This window comes from Propithecus coquereli, unplaced genomic scaffold (assembly GCF_000956105.1).
Source record: "Propithecus coquereli isolate 6110/MARCELLA unplaced genomic scaffold, Pcoq_1.0 Scaffold63, whole genome shotgun sequence".
Lineage (NCBI taxonomy): Eukaryota > Metazoa > Chordata > Mammalia > Primates > Indriidae > Propithecus > Propithecus coquereli.
This window is the reverse complement of record NW_012152285.1, coordinates 8,794,136-8,817,127: the sequence shown is the minus strand read 5'-3', so window position 1 is coordinate 8,817,127 and position 22,992 is coordinate 8,794,136. Positions and strand designations below refer to the sequence as shown.

Here is a 22,992-nt window from a genome sequence, read left to right as displayed (position 1 = left end):
CCTGGTCACACAGAATTCCTAAGATAGGTGCTGCCTTCTCTTCACATATAGCACATAAATAACTTTTAAATGCCCAAACATTTAAAAATGTTTTTTAGGAGATACTTTCAAGAAAGCCAAGAAATCCACTAAAAGGCAAGTTGGCATGAATCCACGTACTTCTAAGATAATTCTTGATTTGGGCACATCAGAGCAGGCCCAAAAGGCCAGACATCATGGGATTCCTAGAGAGACTGAGCCAATTTCAGGGTTTCGTTTTGTTTACTAAGTGTAGGGTACAGACTGACACAAGAACAGGATAAAGCATCCCCAGTAAACTACATCCCAAGATGCCATGGAGCATCATCTAATTTTCCAGACGTTCCCAGAACTGATCTCATCTCCCAAAAGACTCTGACCCAGAACAATGAGTGGCAATTTTGGGGGCTACTATAAACCAGAGCAGGTGACTGTGGTCTGTCCAGGACTGTCTTGAAAGTGTCCTGATTTGGGCACTGTCTTGGAAATAAACCACCATTCAGGAACTGGGGTAATAGGCATGGAGGAGGGGCTGGGGGAATACTGCCAGGAACAAAGAAAGTTTTTCATTAGCTTACTGATTTGTAGTTAAATACTGGGCTTAGGGGAAAATACTTGACTCAGATTTTTTATTACTGGAGAAAAGTTGTTTTAAATATATATCCTATAGCAAAGTACCTGAATAATAATAATAATAATAAAAAAACTTTTGTTTTCATATATCCTTTCATTTGTTCCTGTATTCTATCTTATGACCTTTAAATACTTTTCTAATGTTCTGGAAGGCACTTAAGGTAGCTAAATTGCTTTTGAAAGGGTTAGGCATATATTACTTGCTTTGCTTACAGCAAAATATACAAATTCCTTACAAAGATCTTTCATTACGAAGCTTAAAAGTCAAAGTTTGAAAGCTCTTTTGTTTGAAAAAGGGTCAAAAATAATTAACTTCATTCCCTTCCTAGGGCTTAAGCCAAATTCCTGGGGATTAAGCCTAGAGTTGTTGTTCAGTTTAATGAGAGAGAAGGCAAACTTTCCCCCTTCCCCCACTTCCTGCTCCATTTCTCTGTTGACTGACCAACCCAAGGGTGTAACCTTTCATCTTTTCTCTGTCAGTTTCCCAGACTCCTTTATGTTATTCCTTTGTAGCTCTACTTCCTGGACCTCATGAGAAAAAAGGGATCTTGAAATTTCTCTCTGGGTCTCCTCTTCCCACCCCCTCAAAGTCCCTTATCACCACTCCCTGCCATATAGACACACATTTTATCAAAGGAATGCCTGGGTACTATAGATTCAGAATTTCCAGTGGTAAAGACCATAGAAGATTCAAACGTGTTAGTCCATGTAAATTTAAATTTTAGGCCAATTTAAAATTAAAATTTAAAAACGCTAATTTAATTTAAAAGCCAATTAAAAATTCTAGTCATCAATACCAGGCTTCCTTGTTAATGACTGCAAATTAATTAATTGTTCAGTGATTTCTTAGGTCCTCTTACACATTTGTTAAAGAATCCAGGCCTTTGAAAATATCTTTTGGGAGTGTCTGGAGATTGTTGTTTGCGAGGCTCCTGGAAAAAAAAAAAAAGTGATACCAACTCTAGTGACAAATTAAATCAATGCATTTAATGACAAAGCTTAGTCATGTGCCCCTCTTGTTATTTCCGGTCTGCTAAATTACTTGCTGTGCTTTCTTTTTTTCTTCTGAGATACTCCTCAGATTCCTGCTATTGTATTTTCAGTTTCTGATCTGTTTGCTTCAACACTCACTCGGTATTTGTGTAACACTTTATGTTGACTAAAAAACAACAACAAAAAACCAGCAACAAAATGAATTCTGAACATTGATCTTTCTATTTAGAACAGAAAGTGAGATGTGCACTCTCAGTCTGTCTAGGGGATGTCTCCCGCATGGTGACTAAACTGGTGATGGTGTCCCTTCCTCTCTTGCTCTTTCTCTCTCTGAAACTGCCCTTTATAAAATTAATAAAGGGCCACAAGGTGGGAGCTGTGGTAGGGGAAATATATTTATCACCAGCCACTGTTCCCTAGCTGGCTTTCCTGTAACTGCTTACTGCTCAGGAGTCATATAGCTGATGGTCATGAAGATTCTTAGCTTTCTTCATTGCTCCCATAGACAACATCATGCTTGTGAAACCTAAGGCTAGTTTTTGAGATGTCTTCTAGTTCCTGCATTCTGGGGGAAAGGCTGACCCACTCAGACCAGTGGCCTTACCGAGGAACTGACTCCACTGGTCTTGTGACCTCCACCCAAGAACTGACTTAGCAGAGAAGACAATTTCCACACCACTATGGTTCCACTCCGAACCCAGCCAATTAACACTAGCCCTTTGCCCACCAAACTATCGTTAAAAACCGTTTCTCCCAAATTCTCGGGGAGACAGATTTCTGGTCTCCTCACTTGGCATCTGCGATATTGAACTCTTTCTCTGCTGTGACCTCTGCTGTCTCAGTGTGTTTCTCTTGAGCAATGGACAAGAAACCTGACCAGGCTTCTCCTCCTCACCTGCTCCAGGGCAGCTACACCTCCAACTCACGGTACCAATGGCTCTACCCCTTCGTCAGCACATCCTTTCTCATTTCCAAAGCCCACGCCCCCTTTTCCTATGTTTTCCCTTTTAGTTTCATTCATTCCACCTCAGGAAAAAGCTTTCTCACAAATATCCATGCATCTATCCCCTTTCCTCATTTCCCTTTCCCCTCCTCTTCCAGTTCTTGCCCTGTTATCACAGGAATTATCTTTTCTTTCCCTTTCCATTTGTTCTTCCACAAATCACTTAGAATGATTCTAATCAAGGTTAATGAGTAGGAAGCAGCCCTGACAGTGCCAAGGGAAGGGAAGTGTGTGCGTATTACAGAAGTGCAGACATAGTAAGAGCCGACGCTGTACGATCAGGGAGGGGCACCATGTGCTGTAATTTTCTATATTTAACCAGCACCATGTATATACATGTTACACACTTTTCTTAGAGGTGTTATTGTTTTCACGATAAAAATAGAAAACAAAAACTAAAACGAAAGAGCCCATACTGTTGGCCTCCGAAGCCCTTGGAAATTCTCTCAACTTCCTTTTAAAGCACACCCACAGGTCTTCTATGTCTTCTACCTCCACTAATTAAATATGAGATTTCTCAAGTGTAAACATTCAAGACTTTTAGAACCTATTTTTAAGTTAGTTATGTTGTTTTTCTGAGTTTTAGAAATTACTATGAAATTGAAAAACTGTTTTCAATGAACCTCAGAAACCTTGGAACATAAGAATGGGAACTGAATCAGAAAGGTCCATTCTTGATGACAGTCCATTTTGTGATGAAGGGCATGGCTTTGGAGTCATTCTGAGCTAGGTTTGAATCCTGACTCCAGCATTTACTGGCTGTGAGACTTTGGTTATGCATCTTTTCTGAAACTCAGTTATTTCATTTTTAAGTGGAGCTAATAATACCTTATCTCCCAAGATTATTGGAAAAGGAAAATGAGAAAACCAAGAGGTTGTCTGGCATCGGGACCACTCTCAGTAGAGTAGTTGGGGTGGGACTGGGAGGGAGGAGAAGGGCTTCTGTGTGTACGTTGTCCAAGAAAAGAGCATTTAGAAAACTGACCATACGAATGAACGGCTATGGCTGTTCACATCTGTAGCATCACTAAAATGCCGCTAAAGAGGACTATTCAACAGAATGTCTCCATAATTCATCTGACTAACTGGGGTTTGAAAGAAGAGCTTGAAGCAGTCCGGAGTCACTCCCAAGTTGTGTGTCTCAATTTATTTACTGGCACAACGTATCTTAAAGTTCTCACGCTAACATTTCCTAAGTGGATGTCCCTCCCTCAGAAACTGGCACAACGTGCCCTGGCTGTAGGGCACAGACTTGGAGGAGGCTGGGACACAGTGGGCATGAAATGATTAAGCAGTCTAATCCTGAATCACTGCTGCCAATAGGGTTACACAGGAAGAGGCAACGTGCTTGTGTTACCGTCCAATGGGGTTCTTTCAAACAGTGGGCAAATCGGTAAGTTCCACTTTCTGCCCACAGGAATAGAGCTCTAGGCCTCAGGCACCCAGGGTGCAGGCCAACTGCAGAAGCAGATGCAAAGAGTCAGAGATAGAGACTTGGAGCTGCGGGGCTTCTGGAATAGTGGGTGGTGGCTTGCATGATGCGATGGAGGACTTTTAATTGGCCAGAATTCAGGGATGGGGCTGAGAGAGGCAGGCCGGCCTGATGGCTGTGGAATGAGGCTTTTGGCCTCCTGAGGACTTCATGTAATAGGGAGGCTCTCACTATGGGAGCCAGAGGGTGGGGGAGGCAGAGCAGCATCATGGGAGCTGAGGGGCAGAAATGGTAGATGGGTTTTCTGCACCCAGTGTCACCCCTTTGCTGCTCCACTGCCAAAACCTCAGTGAAGTACTGCCTCCCAGTGGACTGCTTCTAAAAGAGAAAGGATGGTGCTTCATGCCTAGGTTTGGGGTTGGGGGCATGGGAAGGCTGCCTGGATTCATAAGATAAGCAGAATCAAAAAGAAGTAAGAGTCAGAAATGAGAGCGAGGCTTCCAGACACCCAAGGCCCAGGAGCTGGAGTTCAGACAGCTTCCCTACATTTCTGGGAGGCCCCAGTGGCATCGGGGTACATTTGGATAAAAAGAAAGCAGGCAGAGGGACTTGGGCAGAGAATGACTTAGCAAAGCAATCCTGACAGAGCCTGGGAGTTATTCTGCAAAAAATGTAACAGGGCCCTGACATATAAAGCAACCTTCGCGTGCAGGCTGACTGGTACAGGGTGAAGGATGTGTCAGACGCATGGAAGGGGATCAGTAGACCCTGCAAAGGTAAGAAGAGAAACATGAAATGGCCCTGCACGGAAGGAATCATATCTTAGCTGTGGCCACTTAAGGGTTTACTAGTTCCCAAGAGAAGAGAAATTGGAAATATTAGCAGCCCAGTGCACAAGTGAGGAAATATATTCAATCTTGCACTGTCTATAGGAGCAAAGAATTAGAAACAACCTGCATGTCCATTGATAAGGGATTGTGTAAATAAATGATGGTTCACACTTAACATGGAATATTTTGTAGGAGATTTTTAAAATGAGGTCTCTGTAATTTAACATGAAATGATGCCTAAGTGTAGAAGGTAATCCTGCTGGAGGAAGGAGGATTGATATCTACAGATGCTTGAAAAAAGCTCTAATAAAGAGATATGAAAACTGTTGATTGAGGTTACGTCTAGGCATAGGGTTACCAGAAACATCTACTTTTGCTGTATAAATATCTGGATTGTGAGAGCTTTTATCATTATGCATGTATTATTATTTTATAACCAGGAGAAACAAAGAATGAAGTTGACTTTTTAAAAGGATCCCATGGCTTAGTATTTGTGTATATCTATAGTTCTGTCTGGTGAGATTCAGTCTTTCTAAATCAGTCACTGGGCTGCATCCATCAAGTTTCAAAGCTACAGGGCGAGGGCAGGAATAAGTGGCACTTGGGTGCCTGAGGGGTCAGATCATGCAGTGTCTTTCATGAGACCTCCTGTGGGATGCAGCTGCCTTGTTTCCTACAAAATTGCCACACGGTTTCAGGCCCTCACCCCCTAGGAAGGTTGGGGACTACAGTCAGCCCAGGTTTGGAGCCATTGCTGTGGGTTCTTTGTGCCAGCGGGAAGCCAGTTGCGAGGAGGGCCCAGAGCCACTAAAAATCATCGTGGGCATCCAAGGGCTTAAGGAAGATTGGCTGCAGGGGAGAGCTACTGAGGGCACCGGGGCCAGGGTCACCAGGAAGTAAAAGGGAAAAGTCCTGTGATGTTCCCTGAAGACTGCTCAGCATTTGGTCATTACACAAAAAGGGTGAAAAGAATGAGATTGGGTGCCTATTGGGGTGTTTAAACAGCTACAGATATAGAGACAGCACTTTACGGGTTAAGGTTGGGGTTAGGTTATTTTAGGGTTGATGTTAGGATTATCTGATTCTTCAGAGTCCACCTATACATTGGGTTTTGCCACCAGAAAGCAAAATATTTGGATTAACTTTTCTCGGTTTCCTCCTTCCGCAGCTCCACTCCCAGCTTCACAAGGTAGTGTGACTTAATATTATTATTCCTTTTTCCTTGACAGATGCTCTGGTTGAAATATGTGGTGTATCTTTTGTAAAAATGGTAGTGATTTAGGAGCCAACTTCATCTCAAGTAGACCTGGGATTAAATGTGAACTTTGTCACTCTCAGGAGTGTGCCCTTAGCCAATTTAATTTAACCTTTCTAGGTTTCCGTTTTGACATCTGCAAAACTGAGTAAACAATATGGATTTCATTTATTGTGAGAATTAACACGTGTAGCCACTGATGTTTTTATACACTCTCTTTGCAATGGATTCTAGGAAAAACTCTGTATCTACAGGTGAATTTTTAAGCTTTATGTGTGTCAAGACCATTGCACTGGCCAGGTGCAGTGGCTCACGCCTGTTATCCCGGCACTTTGGGAGGCCAAGGCTGGAGGATCACTTGAGCTGAGGAGTTCAAGACCAGCCTGAGCAACATAGCAAGATCCTATCTCTATGAAAAGTAGAAAAAATTAGCTGGGCATGGTGGGGTGCTCCTGTAGTCCCAATTACTTGGGAAGGTGAAGCAGGAGGATCACTTGAGCTCAGGAGTTCAAGGTTGCAGTGAGCTATGATGACGTACTGCACTCTAGCCTGGGTGACAGAGTAAGACTCTGTCTTGAAAAAAAAAAAAACCCCACAAACCTAATGTTTTTCTCTGTTGTTGTTGTCAAAAACAGTGATATTAAATATCTAAGCACTTTAAAATGCTCAGTTCAGGAGCCTGAAATCATCTGTTCTTTCTACCTCTCTTTGTAGAGAGAATTCTATGCCTTAGTATTCTTAAATGTCTCATCTTCTACTGTTACTAATACACACACACATACACACACTACATATACACACATATATACACACAAATGAGTGAGACAAGGTGTCAGAGGCAGGCACCAGAGTCGTCAGGAAAAAGACTTTCCAGGTGGTATGGTTCAAAGAGTACCAGGCTCACTCTCAGGCCCCCTGAACTCAGCCGGGAAGGGGCTGCGTGGGTTCGAGCCTTGGCTGTTTCCTTTTCTGTAAAGTGAATGATACTTTGAATGATCGTCAAGTTCTATTCTTACTCTTAAATGACATCTTTATCATTTTCACTGTGAGAGGCTTGTACCTTCATCTTTAATAATAATCAGAAACACGAGGAGAGGTATTGCTTTAAGCCATGTAGTTAAGAGTCAGTGCATTTGACAACAGGTTTTTCTAGGGAGCGGAGAGTGCACTGGAATATCCGATTGGGGTGGGGCAGAGCTGATTGGGAGGGGGCGAAGACAAGGGCAGTGAGAGGTGTGAGGAAACAGTTCATCAATATTAACTGTTTCCAGGATGATTCTGCAATGAGTACTGGAAGGATGGTTTTCTTTCCACTGTATCCCTAAGTGCCAGCACGGTGCCTGGCACGAAGTCAGCCCTCAATAGATACTTTAAAACGAAATAATGAATTAATAAGGCAGGCTGGAGTGGATGAGAGGAAGGGTACAAATCTAGACAAAGAAAAGAGCAGAGGATGCTGCTCTCGGGTCCCCTGTGCCAGACACTGAGTTAGGGAGGAAGCACAAAGCCCTGTGAAACACCACGGCCAGCCCCGCGACGTGTTATGGACCCGCTCTCGCAAAGCGCCCTCCCTCCCCTCGGCCTCACGGTGGTAAAAAACCCCAAGCGAGGTGGAGGCTCTTTAAAGTGTGCCTTCAACTAAGCACCACTCTCTGGGTCCTGGCTCAGAGTCTGCCTAAGAAATGTTCTGCAAAACACCCAAGATACTGCCCAGCTGGAGTCCAGTTGCCTTGAAACTAGCTGAGTAGGGGCAAGCATTCTCAAAGGCAGATAGCCCTTCCTTCTCAACAGGAATGATGGCCATCCCCTGCACTTGGGTATTCTCATGGTTTACCTGAGAAAGCCTGATCACGACTGCGGAACCCACTGGAAAGTCTTCTCTCTAAGGCAGACCAGACTGGCTCAAACAGCACGTTTGTTTCAGTGCCACAGGGCTCTGCTGCTAAGAAAGCATCGCCCACAGCCATCTGGGGTGCTCCCAGCCCCCCTGCAACGCAGATTCTCAGCTTGGGTTTGTGTCTCACTGAACCTGCGGTGCTACAAGTGCAGTTATTTTAATTTCATAGGAAACGTTTAAGGGGGGTATGCATGCAGCATTCGCTGTCCTGACGCGGGGCTAACAGAGGTGAGGCAGTGAGTTTAGTGTATTCCTAACCACATACCATGCTCTGTTCTAAGCACTTTGCATATATTAACTCATTTAATCGCAAAACAACCTTAGGCGCTAGATAATCTGAAATACCTTGTTACCTTCCACCCCCATTTTAAGAGGTCATTATAACTCCCATTTTACGCATGAGCAATCTGAGGTATAGTGAAGCTAAATGACTGCCCAAGGTCCTGCAGCTGTTAAGGGGCAAAGTCAGGCTTTGAACTCAGGCAGTCTGGTGGCAGAGGTCACCCTCTCAGCCGCTACATTGCATTACCTCTTAACATACATGTCAAAGCGAAGGCTAAAACAGAGACACCCTGCCTGACTAGGGGCACACAGACATCCTGAGTTTGGGGACTGTGACATAGTCCTTCTACCCCCACAGGGCTGAGAAACCAATAGACAGTCTATAACACATATAGGTTGATGACAATTTCCCCCAAATATTTTTATATGTGCATACGAATGATTCTGGCTCCACTGGGCCTTACCCACAGTGACACAAATGTGGCGCCCAAGGGAATCATTACTTAAAAACTCATGGGTATTACTAGATGTCAATACATAATGTTTGGAGATTGTGTCATCATTGGCCATAAACGAATTTTTTATTCATCATTTTCCCTATTACAAAAATAATACATGCTTATCAGAAAAATTTAAAGCCTGCTGAAACACCCAAACTATTCAAACATTAAAGTTAAACATATGTAACATTAGGACAGTGATTCAAAATGAAGTAATTGAGAGAGGATTCTAGGATTTCACAGGATTTGTAAGGACTTAACTCTAAGGAACTCTCTCTCCCTTCTCTAAGGGCAAATTTGCAGGGGAGGGGATCTTGCCTGATAGGTATATATAATAAATTTTAAGTTGTCTGAAAAGATCTCTTTGGAAGAGAAATGTACTGAAAGACATGTGTAAGAAGATGATCCAAGTTCATTGTTTCTTTAGGAATGAACTGAATTTATTAAATGCTCAAGTGGGCTCCTTGGAGCAGCTTTTTTTTTTTTTTTTTTGAGACAGAGTCTCACTCTTTCTGCCTGGGCTAGAGTGCCGTGGTGTCATCCTAGCTCACAGCAATCTCAAACTCCTGGGCTCAAGCGATCCTTCTGCCTCAGCCTCCCAAGTAGCTGGGACTACAGGCATGCGCCACCATGCCCGACTAATTTTTTCTATATATTTTTAGTTGTCTGATTAATTTCTTTCTATTTTTAATAGAGACGGGGTCTTGCTCTTGCTCAGGCTGGTTTCGAACTCCTGAGCTCAAACAATCCGCCCGCCTCGGCCTCCCAGAGTGCTAGGATTACAGGCGTGAGCCATCGCGCCTGGCCAGAGCAGCTTTAATGTTGGGCCAGAGTGAGAACCAGTTGGATCTAGAGTATATGTCTGATCTCAACTCTCTGTGTTTTGAGACTAAGAGTAAGGGTAGGGATCCTATCTTCCCAGGATCTTCACTTTCTTCTCTAGTCATATTTGCTCTTCAAATCATGTATCATGGAAGGATCCAGCCAGCTCAATAAATGCTTTCTGGTCCTGCTCTGACATGGTGGAAACTGCACTAGATGTCTTATCAAAGACCTTGAGAAACTTCTGAGGAGCAGCTTAAATTCAGGGTGCACCTCCATGTTCCCATTCGCCAATGAAGTGGTGCTACCGCCCTGTCTCTTTCATAAGGTCATCAGGAGGCTGCAGTGAGGTCAAGAATGTGAAAAAGCTTTGCAAACTCTTCCTGCAGCACATGCAGTTTAGAGGGCGAGGTGATAATTTCTCACTGCTTAAATGTTCGCCTTTAATTGGGAAGAATTGGACTGAGGTAAAGAAAAGTGCACTTTGAAGCCTAAAATCTTAAAAAGGAAACTAATGGCTCAAAAGAATGCCAGACTTATTTATAAGCAGTAAATAATGGAAAATAAACTTGACCTACTGAGCAGGTAGAGGAACATTTGTGTCTCAAATCCTCCTTACTCCATCTCTCCATGAAAGGAACGAAGGAGGGAAGGAAGAAGAAACAGAAGGAAGGAGGGAGGGGAAGAAGGAAGGAATTATACCTTGAAGAACAGCATAGTTAGAAAGGAGAACATAACTTGGGGACAAAGGCACTCAGAGAGAATATATTTGTTTGTCCAATTTCTCTTGCTAGACTGAGCTCCTCTAAGGTGGGGCTAGTTCTTATTCATCTTTGTGGGCCCTACTCCTTGTAAAGTATGTGTCACATCCTAGAAACGATTTAGGATGAACCATATGGCATTGCCATTTTGGTAGATCAAAAACAGTCGAATATTGGCACTGCCATATGAGTCAACCTATTAAGTGTTAGATGCAGGAGACCTAAGGGTCATATTCATTCAGTCAACCTTAACCCTCTGTTCCCTCATCACACCTCCCCACTATGCGATTTTGGGCTGGATAACTCTTTGCTGTGAGGGGCTGTCCTGTGCATTGCAGGATGTTTGGGAGCATCCCTGCCCTCTGTGTACTTGATGCCAGGTACATTCTCCCCATCCCTACCCACTAGATGCCAGATACATTCCCCCTAGTTGTGACAAACGAACATGTCTCTAGATATCGCCAAATGTTCCCCGGGAGGCAGAATTGCCCCCTGTTAAGAACAACTGCCGTAGCTCTAATCACTCATTGAATAATTAAATATTTCATTTATAAACAAGTTGTTCAGGTACTACGTAGACATTGCCTGTGGTTATATTATGTGCAAATGTATACAAAGTCAGCACTTACACAGAAAAAGAAAAAATAGCTAATATCAAATTAAAGTATATCAACCCATAATTACCATGAAGTGAGTAATGAGGTAGATAATAATAAAGTTATTTCAGTCACACAATTTCCCTGCATTAGATTGCCTTTCTAATTATGGTTTGGTTTAGGCTAAAAATATTCATAGTAATCAATTTCCCGAACACATGCTGACAGATGACAGGGAGAGATGGTTAAGTGTGCATGGAGAGAAATCATTTGGGTTTCTTAAATTTTCATGAACACACATAAAGTGGGTACTTTAACCACAGGTGATCAAACTGCATTGTCCATTAGCAAGATTAAAAAGTAATAGAAACATTCATACTTACAGATGAATTAGTGATTTGAGTCCCCGGAAAGTATGCCTTGAAATGGACTTGATGTTGTTGTTTTCTATGAATCTGCAATAGGTTATAAGATTTTTTGTCAGACAGTTGTAGGAACTTGAGAGCACTTGTGCTGAATCATTGTGTTAACAAATAAGGGGTTTTTTTTTACTTACAAATACTCTAGATGTGGAAGACCAATAAAAGCATCATCACTGATTACATCAAAGGAGTTTGATGTGAATAACCTGCCCAGAAAAAGTACACCATAAAAATGGTTAAACTGACAGATTGTCAATCTTTACTGCTTTCATCTCTCAGAAAAACCAGTGGCAGTTGTATACAGAAAAATGTCTGGATGTCTGTCCTCTACAGTGTTATTTATCCAGATAATCTTTGCAGCTTTTTTTTAGTCCTAATTATCTCCTCATCAAATGCTCATTGAAGGGGTGCCTTGTGCCCCACTCCTCACAATGACAGGTACCACATGCCTCGGGGTAGCTTTGAAACACAATCATAGCAGCTATAATGGACAGAGCAACCAAGTCAACACTGTGCACATTTTCACGACAAAGACACTAACAATCTTTTCTGCTTTCTAGAGGAACCTCTAAAGTATTCTGGTTGGCCCAGACAATAATACTTTGGGGTTTTAAGCCTGGGAAACCTAGAAAAATTTAGCCCCATGCTTGGTTGTGCTGTGATATCTCATAGCAGACCGGCCACTGACTCTGGCTCAATGAACATCAACTAACCTTCTTTGAAAATGGGACGCACTGACGATGGGAAATGATGAAGCTTGGAAAGAGACTTAGACCTATTTTATTACTAAGGAGTTGAAAAAAAAACCACTTTCACTTGGACAAATGTATTTGCAATTTCAAAATTCACAGGGGTTTAGTTTCAAAATTACTGATGACAAAGAACATCAATCAGCTGCCCCACACTCTACTGAACTCCTTGGAGAACTGAATGAGAGACTTAAAAGAGGTGCTTTCAGGCCAAATAGTACAATAATATATTATATAATATTGTAATAATATCATAATAATTCTGTTAGTAAGTCTTGTGACTTTTACATTTAAAGTTTAGGGATTAAAACAATCCCTAAATTATTTTCATTATTTTTATAATGGCCAATAACAAGCTTAGCAACTTCACCCCTGAATCTGTTCACTAAGGGGATTAAAACTAGGAGATCTCATTTTCTGAACATTTATGAGTGATTTATTTGACATCTGGAATTGCTTCAAATAATCAAGGGAGGGGGACAGCAAGGGCTTAGAGATAAATTGGCAGAAGTTGATAATTTTTAAAGCTGAAAGATGGGTACATGGGAGTGAGTTTTACTATTTTCTCTACTTTTATACATGCTTGAAGATGTCCATAAAAATGTGGGAAAAAACAAACTGATCTAACAAGATGATCTCTTGCATCTCTTCCTAAACTATCAACCCTGGAGTGGTGATGGATTCTCTTTCTAATCCCTCCTGCCTCTAACGTCATAGTTTTATACTCAAATAATTCACTAGGCTCTGAAAATCCAACACTAACGAATAGTGATACGTGTTAGAGCTCCACCATTATTGAAACAAATGCAAAGGTGTATGATTTCCATCACAACTTTGACAATTGTCTGTTCTCATTTCATGTTTCTGGAAAACAAGAAGATTATTTAACTTGACTCCAAGGTAAGCTAACATCCAAAGTCTCCAGACTTTCGTTTCATTCTATATAGACAGCATCAGGGGCGGAGAGAATGGATTCAGGAAGAAATAGGTACAGAGAAATACCTCCCACACTCACTGATCTGCAAACTGTCCCATGGTTGGACCAGTGACTTCATAAAGACACACTTCAAGTGGCCAAAAGAAAGTTCCCCTTATGTTAAATGAGATGCAAGACAGAGTGCGAAATGGATATTAGTGGGCAGAACTTGCCCGTGCTTGTCACAGAAAGAGAAGAGAAGATTTCTGCTAGATGTTTCGTCTGCTTGTTCATTGCTTATCCCTAGTACCTGTGATAGTGCCTGCTCCATAGTGGACACTGAATAAATATTTGTTGAACAAAGAAGAATTCACTTTACATTAAATTCTGAGCATTGCTAGATTATTGGATTGCATGTTCCTTACAGCAGGGACTTACCCTTATTTGTTTTTGTGTCTCTATCCCTGAGCACAGTTCCTGGCTGAATAATGTTGGTTGAACTAGATTTCGAGGACTAAAACCTCTGGCTAAAACTACGATGGCATGCAAAAAGATGGATGAATATTCAAGCGGAAGAGGCCAGAATACAGTAAAGTACACCCTATATTACTGCACTTACATAAAGTACAATGCTGGTAGAAGTCATGATAGTGGTTGCTCTTGGGGGCAAGTAGGAATTGGAAGAGAGCACAAGGGTGTCTTTGGGGTAATGACAATGTTTGGCTTCTTGACCTGGGAGCTGGTTACAAAGGTGTTCACTTTGTAAAAATTCATTGAGATTTACACTTATAATATGTGCACTTTCATTTTTGTATATTATACTTCAATTTAAAAGTTTCTTACAAAAGCTAAAAAAAGCCCTCTGGCTAAGATCATAATGAATACCATAATCTCTCACTGCTAAATTCAATTGTAGTTTCTATGGAAAAGGATGTGTAAAATTATACATACTTTCTAAATGTAGTTGAGTGGGCTATCCATTTTCTTACCCTATGTATACTTAAAAAAACTCTTATATTATGTTCTATAAAGAGGGTGAAACTCTGACCCTTAATTTTTTATGAATTCTTCTAAATATGTTTGATTTCAATATTATGATTTGTTATTGAACCAGATATGTTAATGTATCTCACAGTCCTTGTTAAGGGAAACTGTGCCCACCCCACACCATCATGACACACAACAGACCTGGGTAGAAAACAGTCACATTGTCTACTATACAACCTGTGTCCCTTTCCACGAATTATTAGGGCAAGAAAGACTCGGTTCCTCCCCCAGAGCAGCCAATCTCTAGGTCAGGCAGCATCCCACGGCCCAAGTAGGTTGGTTCAAAAAGGTGAGTTGAGCTAAGGTGAGACCTTTCTTGGGGATTTGGAATTGGCAAGCTGGGAGATGGAACCCGCCAGCAGAGGAGTTGAAGGGAAAAGGAGGCCTTGGGGCTGAGTTGGATCCATGGCACACAAACGTGTATGTAAGGAACACTCAGGAGGATGCAGGATGTGGAGGAGACGTCACCAAAGGAAGTGGCTTGAGGCTGGTGCAGGGGAGCTGCCTAAATCTGTGTTAGAGTTTGGCCCAGTGCTTTTCAATCTTGATTGCACTCAGAGTCACCTAGGGACCTGGTTCTCACCCTCAGAAATTATGGCTAACTTCTACACCTGAAGTGTCACCTGGGAAATTTAAAAATTTCCCAGGTAACTCTTCTATGCAGCCAGAGCTGCACATGCTAAGCTTTCCGCGGCAGTCAAAACACCCACCCCTTTACCTGTGGTGACTGACCTCTGCTCCTTGCAGCTAGTCTGACTGGAGCAGTGGCTGTGGGACATGGAGGAGCTGTGGGTTTCCCTGTCCCCATAACTACATGTAGCAAGGGTCTGCAATAATATGAGTCGGAAGTGGCAACTGTCCTCACAACAGCAGCATCATGGAGGGATTTGTGGGGACCAATGTACCATCTAAACAACCTTGAGCCACATCAGAGATCCGGACTTCACAAGTTTGCCAAGCAGCCGCCCCGTGGGTTTGTGCAGAGGTGGTGTAGAATTTGCCCTCTGCCCTGGTCCCATGGGAACACTTGAGGTCTCTCCTCTTTTCTTAGGAGGGAAGAATCCAGGTATTTTCCGCTAGAATTTTGGTGGAGATGGACACAGGGATGTGCCTGATCTGTCTGTACCCCTGCCCCCAGGGCTGTGCACTTACGAATTCAGTAAGAAAAGGGGCTACGGGAGGAGTGGGAAGGATTTTTTTCTTCTTCAACCAAGGGAGTGTATATTTCCTTACCAGGAGGGAGATTTAGAAAGAGCATATATAGCAACTGTCAATTCCAGGCAGCCACTAGCTCATTCTTTAAATAATGATCACCGCCTTCATAGTAGCCTACATTTCATAAATTCCTGCCTGGATTATCTTATTTGGTCTCTGGAACAACTCTATGAAAGTGGTAGAGTAGATGTTAATTATCTGTTAGACAGAGGAGGAAACTGAGACCCAGAGGGCTACTGAAGGCTTTGCTCAAGATCACGAGGCCCAAGATCCCTGGTCTACTACCCTTTTCACACATGGGGCGGCCTTTCAGCTAGGTCCTAGGTCACATAATGACGTAATATCCACATTTTGGTGAACAGCCATAATAATACCACTCAGCTCACATGGATTTAAGAAATGTAATTAAATAATAATCTCTTCCTTAAAGAAATGAATGAATCAATGTAAGTAGTCTCAAAGTCACATCAAGGTCCTATCAATTTGGATTTTTTTACAAGTAAAAAGTTTTAAAATTTTGAATGCAGTTTCGTGTATTCTGTTTATGAATAATATATGCTCATTGTAGAAATTCTAGAAAACACAGAAATGCTTGGAGAAAATAAAGGGCACCATAATCATACTATCCAAAGACACTGATACACATATACATAATGCATATATGATATATACACATGCTTATAAAATTTAGGTAATTTTTATATTGTTTTGTGTCCTTTTCATTGCTTATTTTATTGTGAACAATTTCTCATGACAGTCAAGTTTTCAAAAATGTAGTTTTAACAGTAAGTTAGTTTTGTATTATAAATATAATTTAATGTTTTATTGTTGATTCCAAGTTTTACTATTATGAACACTATTATAGCCATATTTCATATATAAATATTTTCCTATCTCTATTTCCTTAAGACAGATTTTTTAAAGTAGCATTATTGGATTATAGATGGTTTTATTTATTATTGTTTTTTAAGAGACAGGGTCTCACTCTGTCACACAGGCTGCAGTGCAGTGGCTGAGATCATAGCCCACTGCAACCTTGAACTCCTGGGCTCAAGCAATACTCCCACCTCAGCCTCTCGAGTAGAGTAGCTGGGACTATAGGTGCCTGCCCAGCTAATTTTTAAATTTTTTGTGGAGATGGGTCTTGCTGTGTTGCCTAGACTGGTCTCAAATTCCTGGTCTCAAGCAATCCTCCTGCCTTGGCCTCCCAAAGTGCTGGGATTACAGGCACAAGCTACTGCACCTGGCTGATTATAGACAATTTTAAGATCTCTAGTTCTTTATTGCTAACTTGTACCAAATTACATGTCCAACTCTGAGTATGGAAATGCCTATATCCTCACTAACATTTACGTTATCATTTTTGTTCCTTTATCTACGAAATCATATTTTGACCATTTTTGTTGCTTTCTAAGCACTTTTTACTTATTAAGGATAGTACTTATTCTTTTCCTATCTTATTTGATGCTAAGAGTTTTTCCCTACTGATTATGATTTGCTTTTATATTCATCATTTTTAACATATAGAAGTTTGCATTTTTATTTAACAAAATACATAACTTCTATTATGTATTCTTTCTTTGTTGTTATTCTTTAAAAGTTCTTTCCTATCTTGATATCAATGAAATATTACTTATATCTCTCCCTTTTAATTTTGTTGTTTTTACATATAACTCTTACATCCATTTGGGACTTTTATGTGTGATATGAGGCCAGACACTGCCTTGATTCTTTCATAAATATTTACCCAAATTTACTCAAAGCTTTTTTTTGAATAATTAATGTCTTCCCTTCTTGTTAGTGTTGCATCCTTCAAATGTCTGCTATTTTATTGCCTTTTTCCAAGGATCAAATCTGGGATTTATTTATTATTTCCACCACTTCCTAATTTTTTATTTGATCTTTTTATCACTATTGTTTATTTTCCCCTGATTTCCTTAGGACATTTATTGAGTTTCATTTTCCATCATATATTTTTATTCTTTCTGATTAACCATGAAAGTATTCAGAAACTTTACCTAGTGTAAAGCATCCAGTAAGTTTTGATCTGTAATCATCTTTTAAAATTGCATATTTGATTTCAACAGGAATTTAGATTAATCTTAAGATTCCCTGTGGATGAAAGATTTAAAAAAAAAAATTCTCACTATTTTATTACTAATTATTGCATCCGGATCAGAGGATGTGACCTGTAAGATAGCCCCAGGCTCCAGCTCTTTCATCCTGCTGCCTGTGAGGGCGGGTCCCATCTCTTCATAAGCAGCAACACTTTAGCACCAAGGCTGTAAGGTTGTTAGGGGGTTCCTGGTCAGACTGAAAGTTAGAACCAGCAGGAGTCACTTCAGAAGGAGCAGAAAAATGGGCCACAGGATTAGCATGGAGCTCAGCGTTCGGAGGCAGCCTAGCATCAGCAACAGAGAAGTGAATGAAGGAGCGGAGGGTCTGAGAATGAAGATCTAGCTACAGGGGCTCAAGGCTAGGGCTGCTCCAAGTGCAGCTGAGAGGTCAGAGGTGGATCAGTAAAAGTGAAAGGTCTGGGCAGACAACTATGTCGGTGCGAGTCTGACTGACGGGCCATGGAAGCGGGTTCCTGTCCTGGCTCCTCGCCTCTTCTAGGGGCGAGGAAGGAGCACACTGAAGAGGGAATTGGGATGCCTAGGTCCTAATTCCCACTTGGCCATAAGTTCTGTGTGCCCTTGAGCACACCGCTTCTCCCCTCCATGTTGTAACACGAGGGGGCTGGACTAGATAACTTTGAGGCCCCTTTCAGCTCTAAAGATGTATGAATCTATGCTTGGAGCACTGCAGGCTTGGTCCATGGAAGAGTAGGCATGGAGTGTGGGGGCGGGGAGGCTGGTCTGCAGATGGCTGAATGGTGGGGAGGAGGGCGACCCTTGCTGAGAAAATCACCCATTGTCTAAAACCAGAGTGCTCATCTGTCCCACACCAGGCACCCTGGCTCTAATGACACTTCTTCAGACTCTCTCCAGTTACCTATAACATCTTGGCTGCCGTCTGAGTTGTCATTGGCAAATTAGTGTCCTGCATCCCATCTTCCAGCCTAGAGCAGGCAGGTCCTCCTGGCTGTGGAGGGGAGATGATCTAGGGGGCTGTCCCACACAATTCTCCCTTCTGTGAAGACTGCTCTGGATGAAGAAAAGAAGAGGGAGCAGCCAGCATCTGGTTGTCACTTGGAGACTGCATTGATCGGACACAGAATGGAGAATCAGGCTTCTAAGCTTGTACCTGCCACCTATTATTGGACGTTAACGCATTAAGTAGATGAATCTGTTTCATCATCTGCTAAAACAGGATTGATTATGACAAAAAGACTTCTTGGATGATTCTAAGAATTACATGAGATAATGTATAAGAACATGTCTTCAATGCTTCTGCCAAAGAATATCTAAACAAAGACCATAGACATAAAACGTCAGAGCTGGAAGAGTCCATAGATCTAGCAAAGGACTCAAGTTTTACTGCTAAGGAAACTCAAGTCCAGTGAGGTTGTCACCTACCTAAGAAGACTTTGATGGGTATTGTCTAGGGTATTAAGCAGCCATCAACAGTGTGTACAAACAGGAATGTGCACACTCCCAAGTACATACAGGTCTGTGTGTATGTCTATGTACATGTATATGTATAGGTATATGTACATGTATATGTAAATGAGAGAGTGCAAGATGCACAGGTTATAGCTGTTGGAAGACCTGGGGGCACGGCTGGAAGGGCTTGCCAACTTTAGAGCTGCTTTGCTTAAATGATTCAGACCTTCTGGTTGTTACTATTATAATATTCTCCTTTATCCAAAAGAATAGGGCTGGTTGAATGATAATTAATAATAGGCTGATGATTCACTTTAGTTAAATGCACACATTCTAAGTGCACGTACCATGTGAATAATTTACATTTGAATATTTTAAAATATGCTCTTAAGATAGGAAAGCATTAAAGTGGGAAGCATCACACAAGTACATTGACAGTTCTTTTTGGCTCTCAGTCTGGAAAAACATTTTCAATGTAATTTAGCTGATCCTTAAGTAGACTACCACCTCTTCAATCTGGATTGATTGAAAATAACTTTAATTTGGCTCCATATAAATCAAAGGCGCGGAGGTGACTCCAGAGAGATATGTAGTTTGATTCCTCTTTTTACAGATGAGGAAACTGAGGCTGGCACAGGTTAAGTGATTAGACCAAGGTCACATCTTTTGTCTGACCAAGGTCACATCTTTTGTCAGTGGCAGGGCCAGGATTAGGGTGTGGGTTTTAGACTTGCAGGAATGCCTTTGGCATGCACACTAGCAAAGATTTGAGCATAGACTCACTCCTTGGTTTTATAGTCCATTACCTCTCACCCCAGGACAAACTCTTCCTTTCTAGATATTGGCACGACTAGTCAGCAGCCCGTTCCCCCCACCCCTCAATGCTTTTATGATTTCATCCTCTATCTCCCTGGTCCTGGAACACCAAAGAGAGGTGACTTAAATTTTATCTAAAGCCTCTTCAGTGCCAGACCTCATCATTAGCAGCTTGATATCTCATTTTAATTCTCAAGTTAACATTAATATGAAGGTTTTATATTCTCCACTTAAAGCATAAAGAAAACCAAGGTGAAAGAGCTAAAGCAGTGCTCACTTCGGCAGCACATATACTAAAATTGGAACGATACAGAGAAGATTAGCAAGTTTAAAAAATTAGAAAAATAAATAAATAAATAAATAAGAGGTAAAGCGATTTGAAGCTTGTCAGTAAGTGGCAGAGCTGGGATTCTAGGCTCAGGCATGGTCTCCTCCTTCCTCCCAGTCCCCTCTCCCCACCCACGACACTGATTGGTTAATGCCATGTGGAAGCCAGCTTCCTCTTTCGGTCCCCATCAGCTCTGCCCAGTATCTGTTGCAAACCTAGAACAGCCTTTCCCAGTACAGTTGACCCCTGAACGACATGTGTTTGAACCATGTGGGTCCATTTATACATGGATTTTCTTCCACCTCTGCCACCCCGGAGACAGCAAGACCAGCAAGATCTCTTCCTCCTCCTCGTCCTACTCAATGAGAAGAGGACGAGGATAAAGACTTTTATGATGATCCACTTCCACTTAATGACTAATAAATATATTTTCTCTCCTTTATGATTTTCTTAATAACATTTTCTCTTCTCTAGCTTACTTAATTAGAAGAATACAGTATATACTACATACAACATACCAAATATGTGACAATCAACTGTTTATGTTATCAGTAAGGCTTCCAGTGAACAGTGGGCTATTAGCAGTTTAGTTTTGGGGGAAGTCAAAAGTTTTATGCAGATTTTCGACTGCGCAAGAGGTTGGCGCCCCTTTAGCCCCCACCTTGTCCAAGGGTCAACTGTATTTCCCAGAGCATATTCCCTGGAATATAAGACCTTCAAGGGGTTGAGAGATTCATATGCACAAAAAATGGCAGCTAAGTTTAGGAAAAATGGGTTAAAGAAGTTAATCAAGGTTCTTAACTATTCAAGGTCTTTTTTTTTTTTTTTTTGAGACAATGTCTTGCTCTGGCACCCTGGCTGGAGCGCAGTGGTGTCATCATAGCCCACTTCAACCTCAAACTCCTGGGCTCAAGCGATCCTCCTGCCTCAGCTTCTCAAGTAGCTGGGACTACAGGTGCGTGCCACCATGACCAGCTAATTTTTCTATTTTTTCTAGAGATGGGGTCTCGCTCTTGCTCAGGCTGGTCTTGAACTCCTGACCTCAAGTGATGCACTCACCTCAGCTTCCCAGAGTGCTAGAATTACAGGTGTGAGGCACCACACCCAGTCTTCAAGTCTTTGTTATCCTTAAAAAATTGAAACTCTTCAAAAGGGAATTAAATATACAGTTTTCCAACCTTATTGATAATGGGACCCTTTTACCATTGAGCTTTCCACAAAAAAACATAGCCCAGGGAAATGCTGGTTTAGCCATTTAGGACATAGTTGGGAGGAAACCCACTCCAAGTAAAAACAATCAGAGTATACATTTAAGCTCAGGTAGCTTTTTCCTTTTGAATGAGCTGCAAGTGACCATCTACTTCCTCCAAAAGATGAAGCGTCTACTGGAAGGTCCCTAAAGAAAAGATATGTGCTAAGCTGCTTGGCCAGGTGGACAGCTTGGTGGGCAGGCCTAAGTCCCAGAGGTGGCATCAATGAATCCACACTAACAAATGGTCTCAAGTTGCTCCTTATGTGTAGACAGATGGTTTAATGTATCCCTGAGGATGGGATTCTTTCTGCCCACCCATGCTTTGCTATCCAGCCTCTCTAGAACAAGATGAGGTATAAATAATTAAGCTAATACAATAAATAAAATGCATATCAATGTATACATTTCCAAAGTACTGTATGTTCCATAAAAGCAATATTCTCTGGGATGTTAAGAAAAATTAAGCAACTTTAGGTAAATCCAGAGATTTTTCTATGCCAAGGTGCTTCGTGAATAGCCAAGCAGGGATAGAACATGCAGTTTCCCAAATTTATTTGAGTGCCAAACTCTTTTCTTCCAGGACAACTGTTCCACAGGACATAAGTTTAGAAAAGACTTGTCTAAGGTGTAACTTTGAAGTAAATAGGTCTTTTTCTTTTCTTTCTCTCTGTCTCTCTCTCTTTTAAGCAAGGAGACCAGAGCTTACACATACAAATGAGAGCTGAAACCTAGGGAAACTAGATGCTCTTGCCAGCAACTCTTTCAAAGGGCTTTTGAAACTCCTTTCAGTTATTGTCCCCAGGAATCAGGGCACAGTCTCCTGAATACCCTCGTTAATGGCAAAGGTTGACCCTTTGAGAGGGGATTTGATTTTGGGAACAAAACTATGCAAAGTCAAGCCCAGTGATTCTTGTTCAGAAGGAAGTAAACAGAAGTGGTTAAAAGTGAGGACATGGGTTTAAACACCAGCTCTGCTACTTCATAGGGGTGTGACATTGAGGGGGTTACCTGACTTCTCTCGGACTCAGTGCTTCATCTGTAAAATGGAGCTCACCACACCCACCTCAAAAGGTTATTGTGACAATGAAATCAAAAATAAGATTTAAAAGTGCTTAGCACCAGGCAATACAAAATGATCAATGACCCTAACAAAACCTTGCCTGATTTTATTAAATGGTTTGTAAACTAGCAGTGAAGACAATTCTCACAGAAGTGTCCAAAAATCTTTAGACATAGAAGCATGGTTGGGAAGAATCTGTGGCACTCCATGAAAAGTTCTCTGTAAGTCATGAGTTATTTGTATGCATACATTCTAGTCCATATTTTTTAAAAGGTTCATTGCTTTTTAATCACATCTTATACTGGCAAATAGTTGCCATCTTGCTGTGTAAATGGGCCCAACAATTCCTTTCTAATCTTTATTCCATGGGAGGGATACTGTTTTATCATCAACCACCATGGGGAGGGCCTGGTTAGGTCCCTTTGGACCTGTTTGGGAGATTGGGAACTACATTATTTTAATATTAACCTTATAACAACCAATTCTATGTTATGAGGTTCTTTCAATTAACAATCTAATTTACTGATTTGTTAGACTTGATTCAATAACTTTTGTCCATTTCTTTAACAAGGCCATTTCCTATATTATATTAAAGTAGCTCTGTTTGTAGAATAGAATAC

At 41.5% G+C, this 22,992-nt stretch overlaps 1 protein-coding gene across 3 annotated transcripts in view; it reads right to left on the bottom strand.

Moving 5' to 3' along the window:
• LGI1 (leucine-rich, glioma inactivated 1) overlaps positions 1 to 22,992 on the bottom strand; it is a 37,076-nt gene that overhangs the window by 5,459 nt on the left and 8,625 nt on the right. For 2 of the 3 annotated variants that reach the window (XM_012659684.1, XM_012659686.1), the window contains exons 3-5: positions 11,579 to 11,650; positions 11,406 to 11,477; positions 1,512 to 1,583 (exon numbers count right to left, since the gene is read on the bottom strand). In XM_012659684.1, coding sequence (XP_012515138.1) covers positions 1,512 to 1,583; positions 11,406 to 11,477; positions 11,579 to 11,650 — 216 coding nt within the window. The remainder of the gene's footprint in view (positions 1 to 1,511; positions 1,584 to 11,405; positions 11,478 to 11,578; positions 11,651 to 22,992) is intronic. The other variant, XM_012659685.1, reaches the window with a different exon arrangement.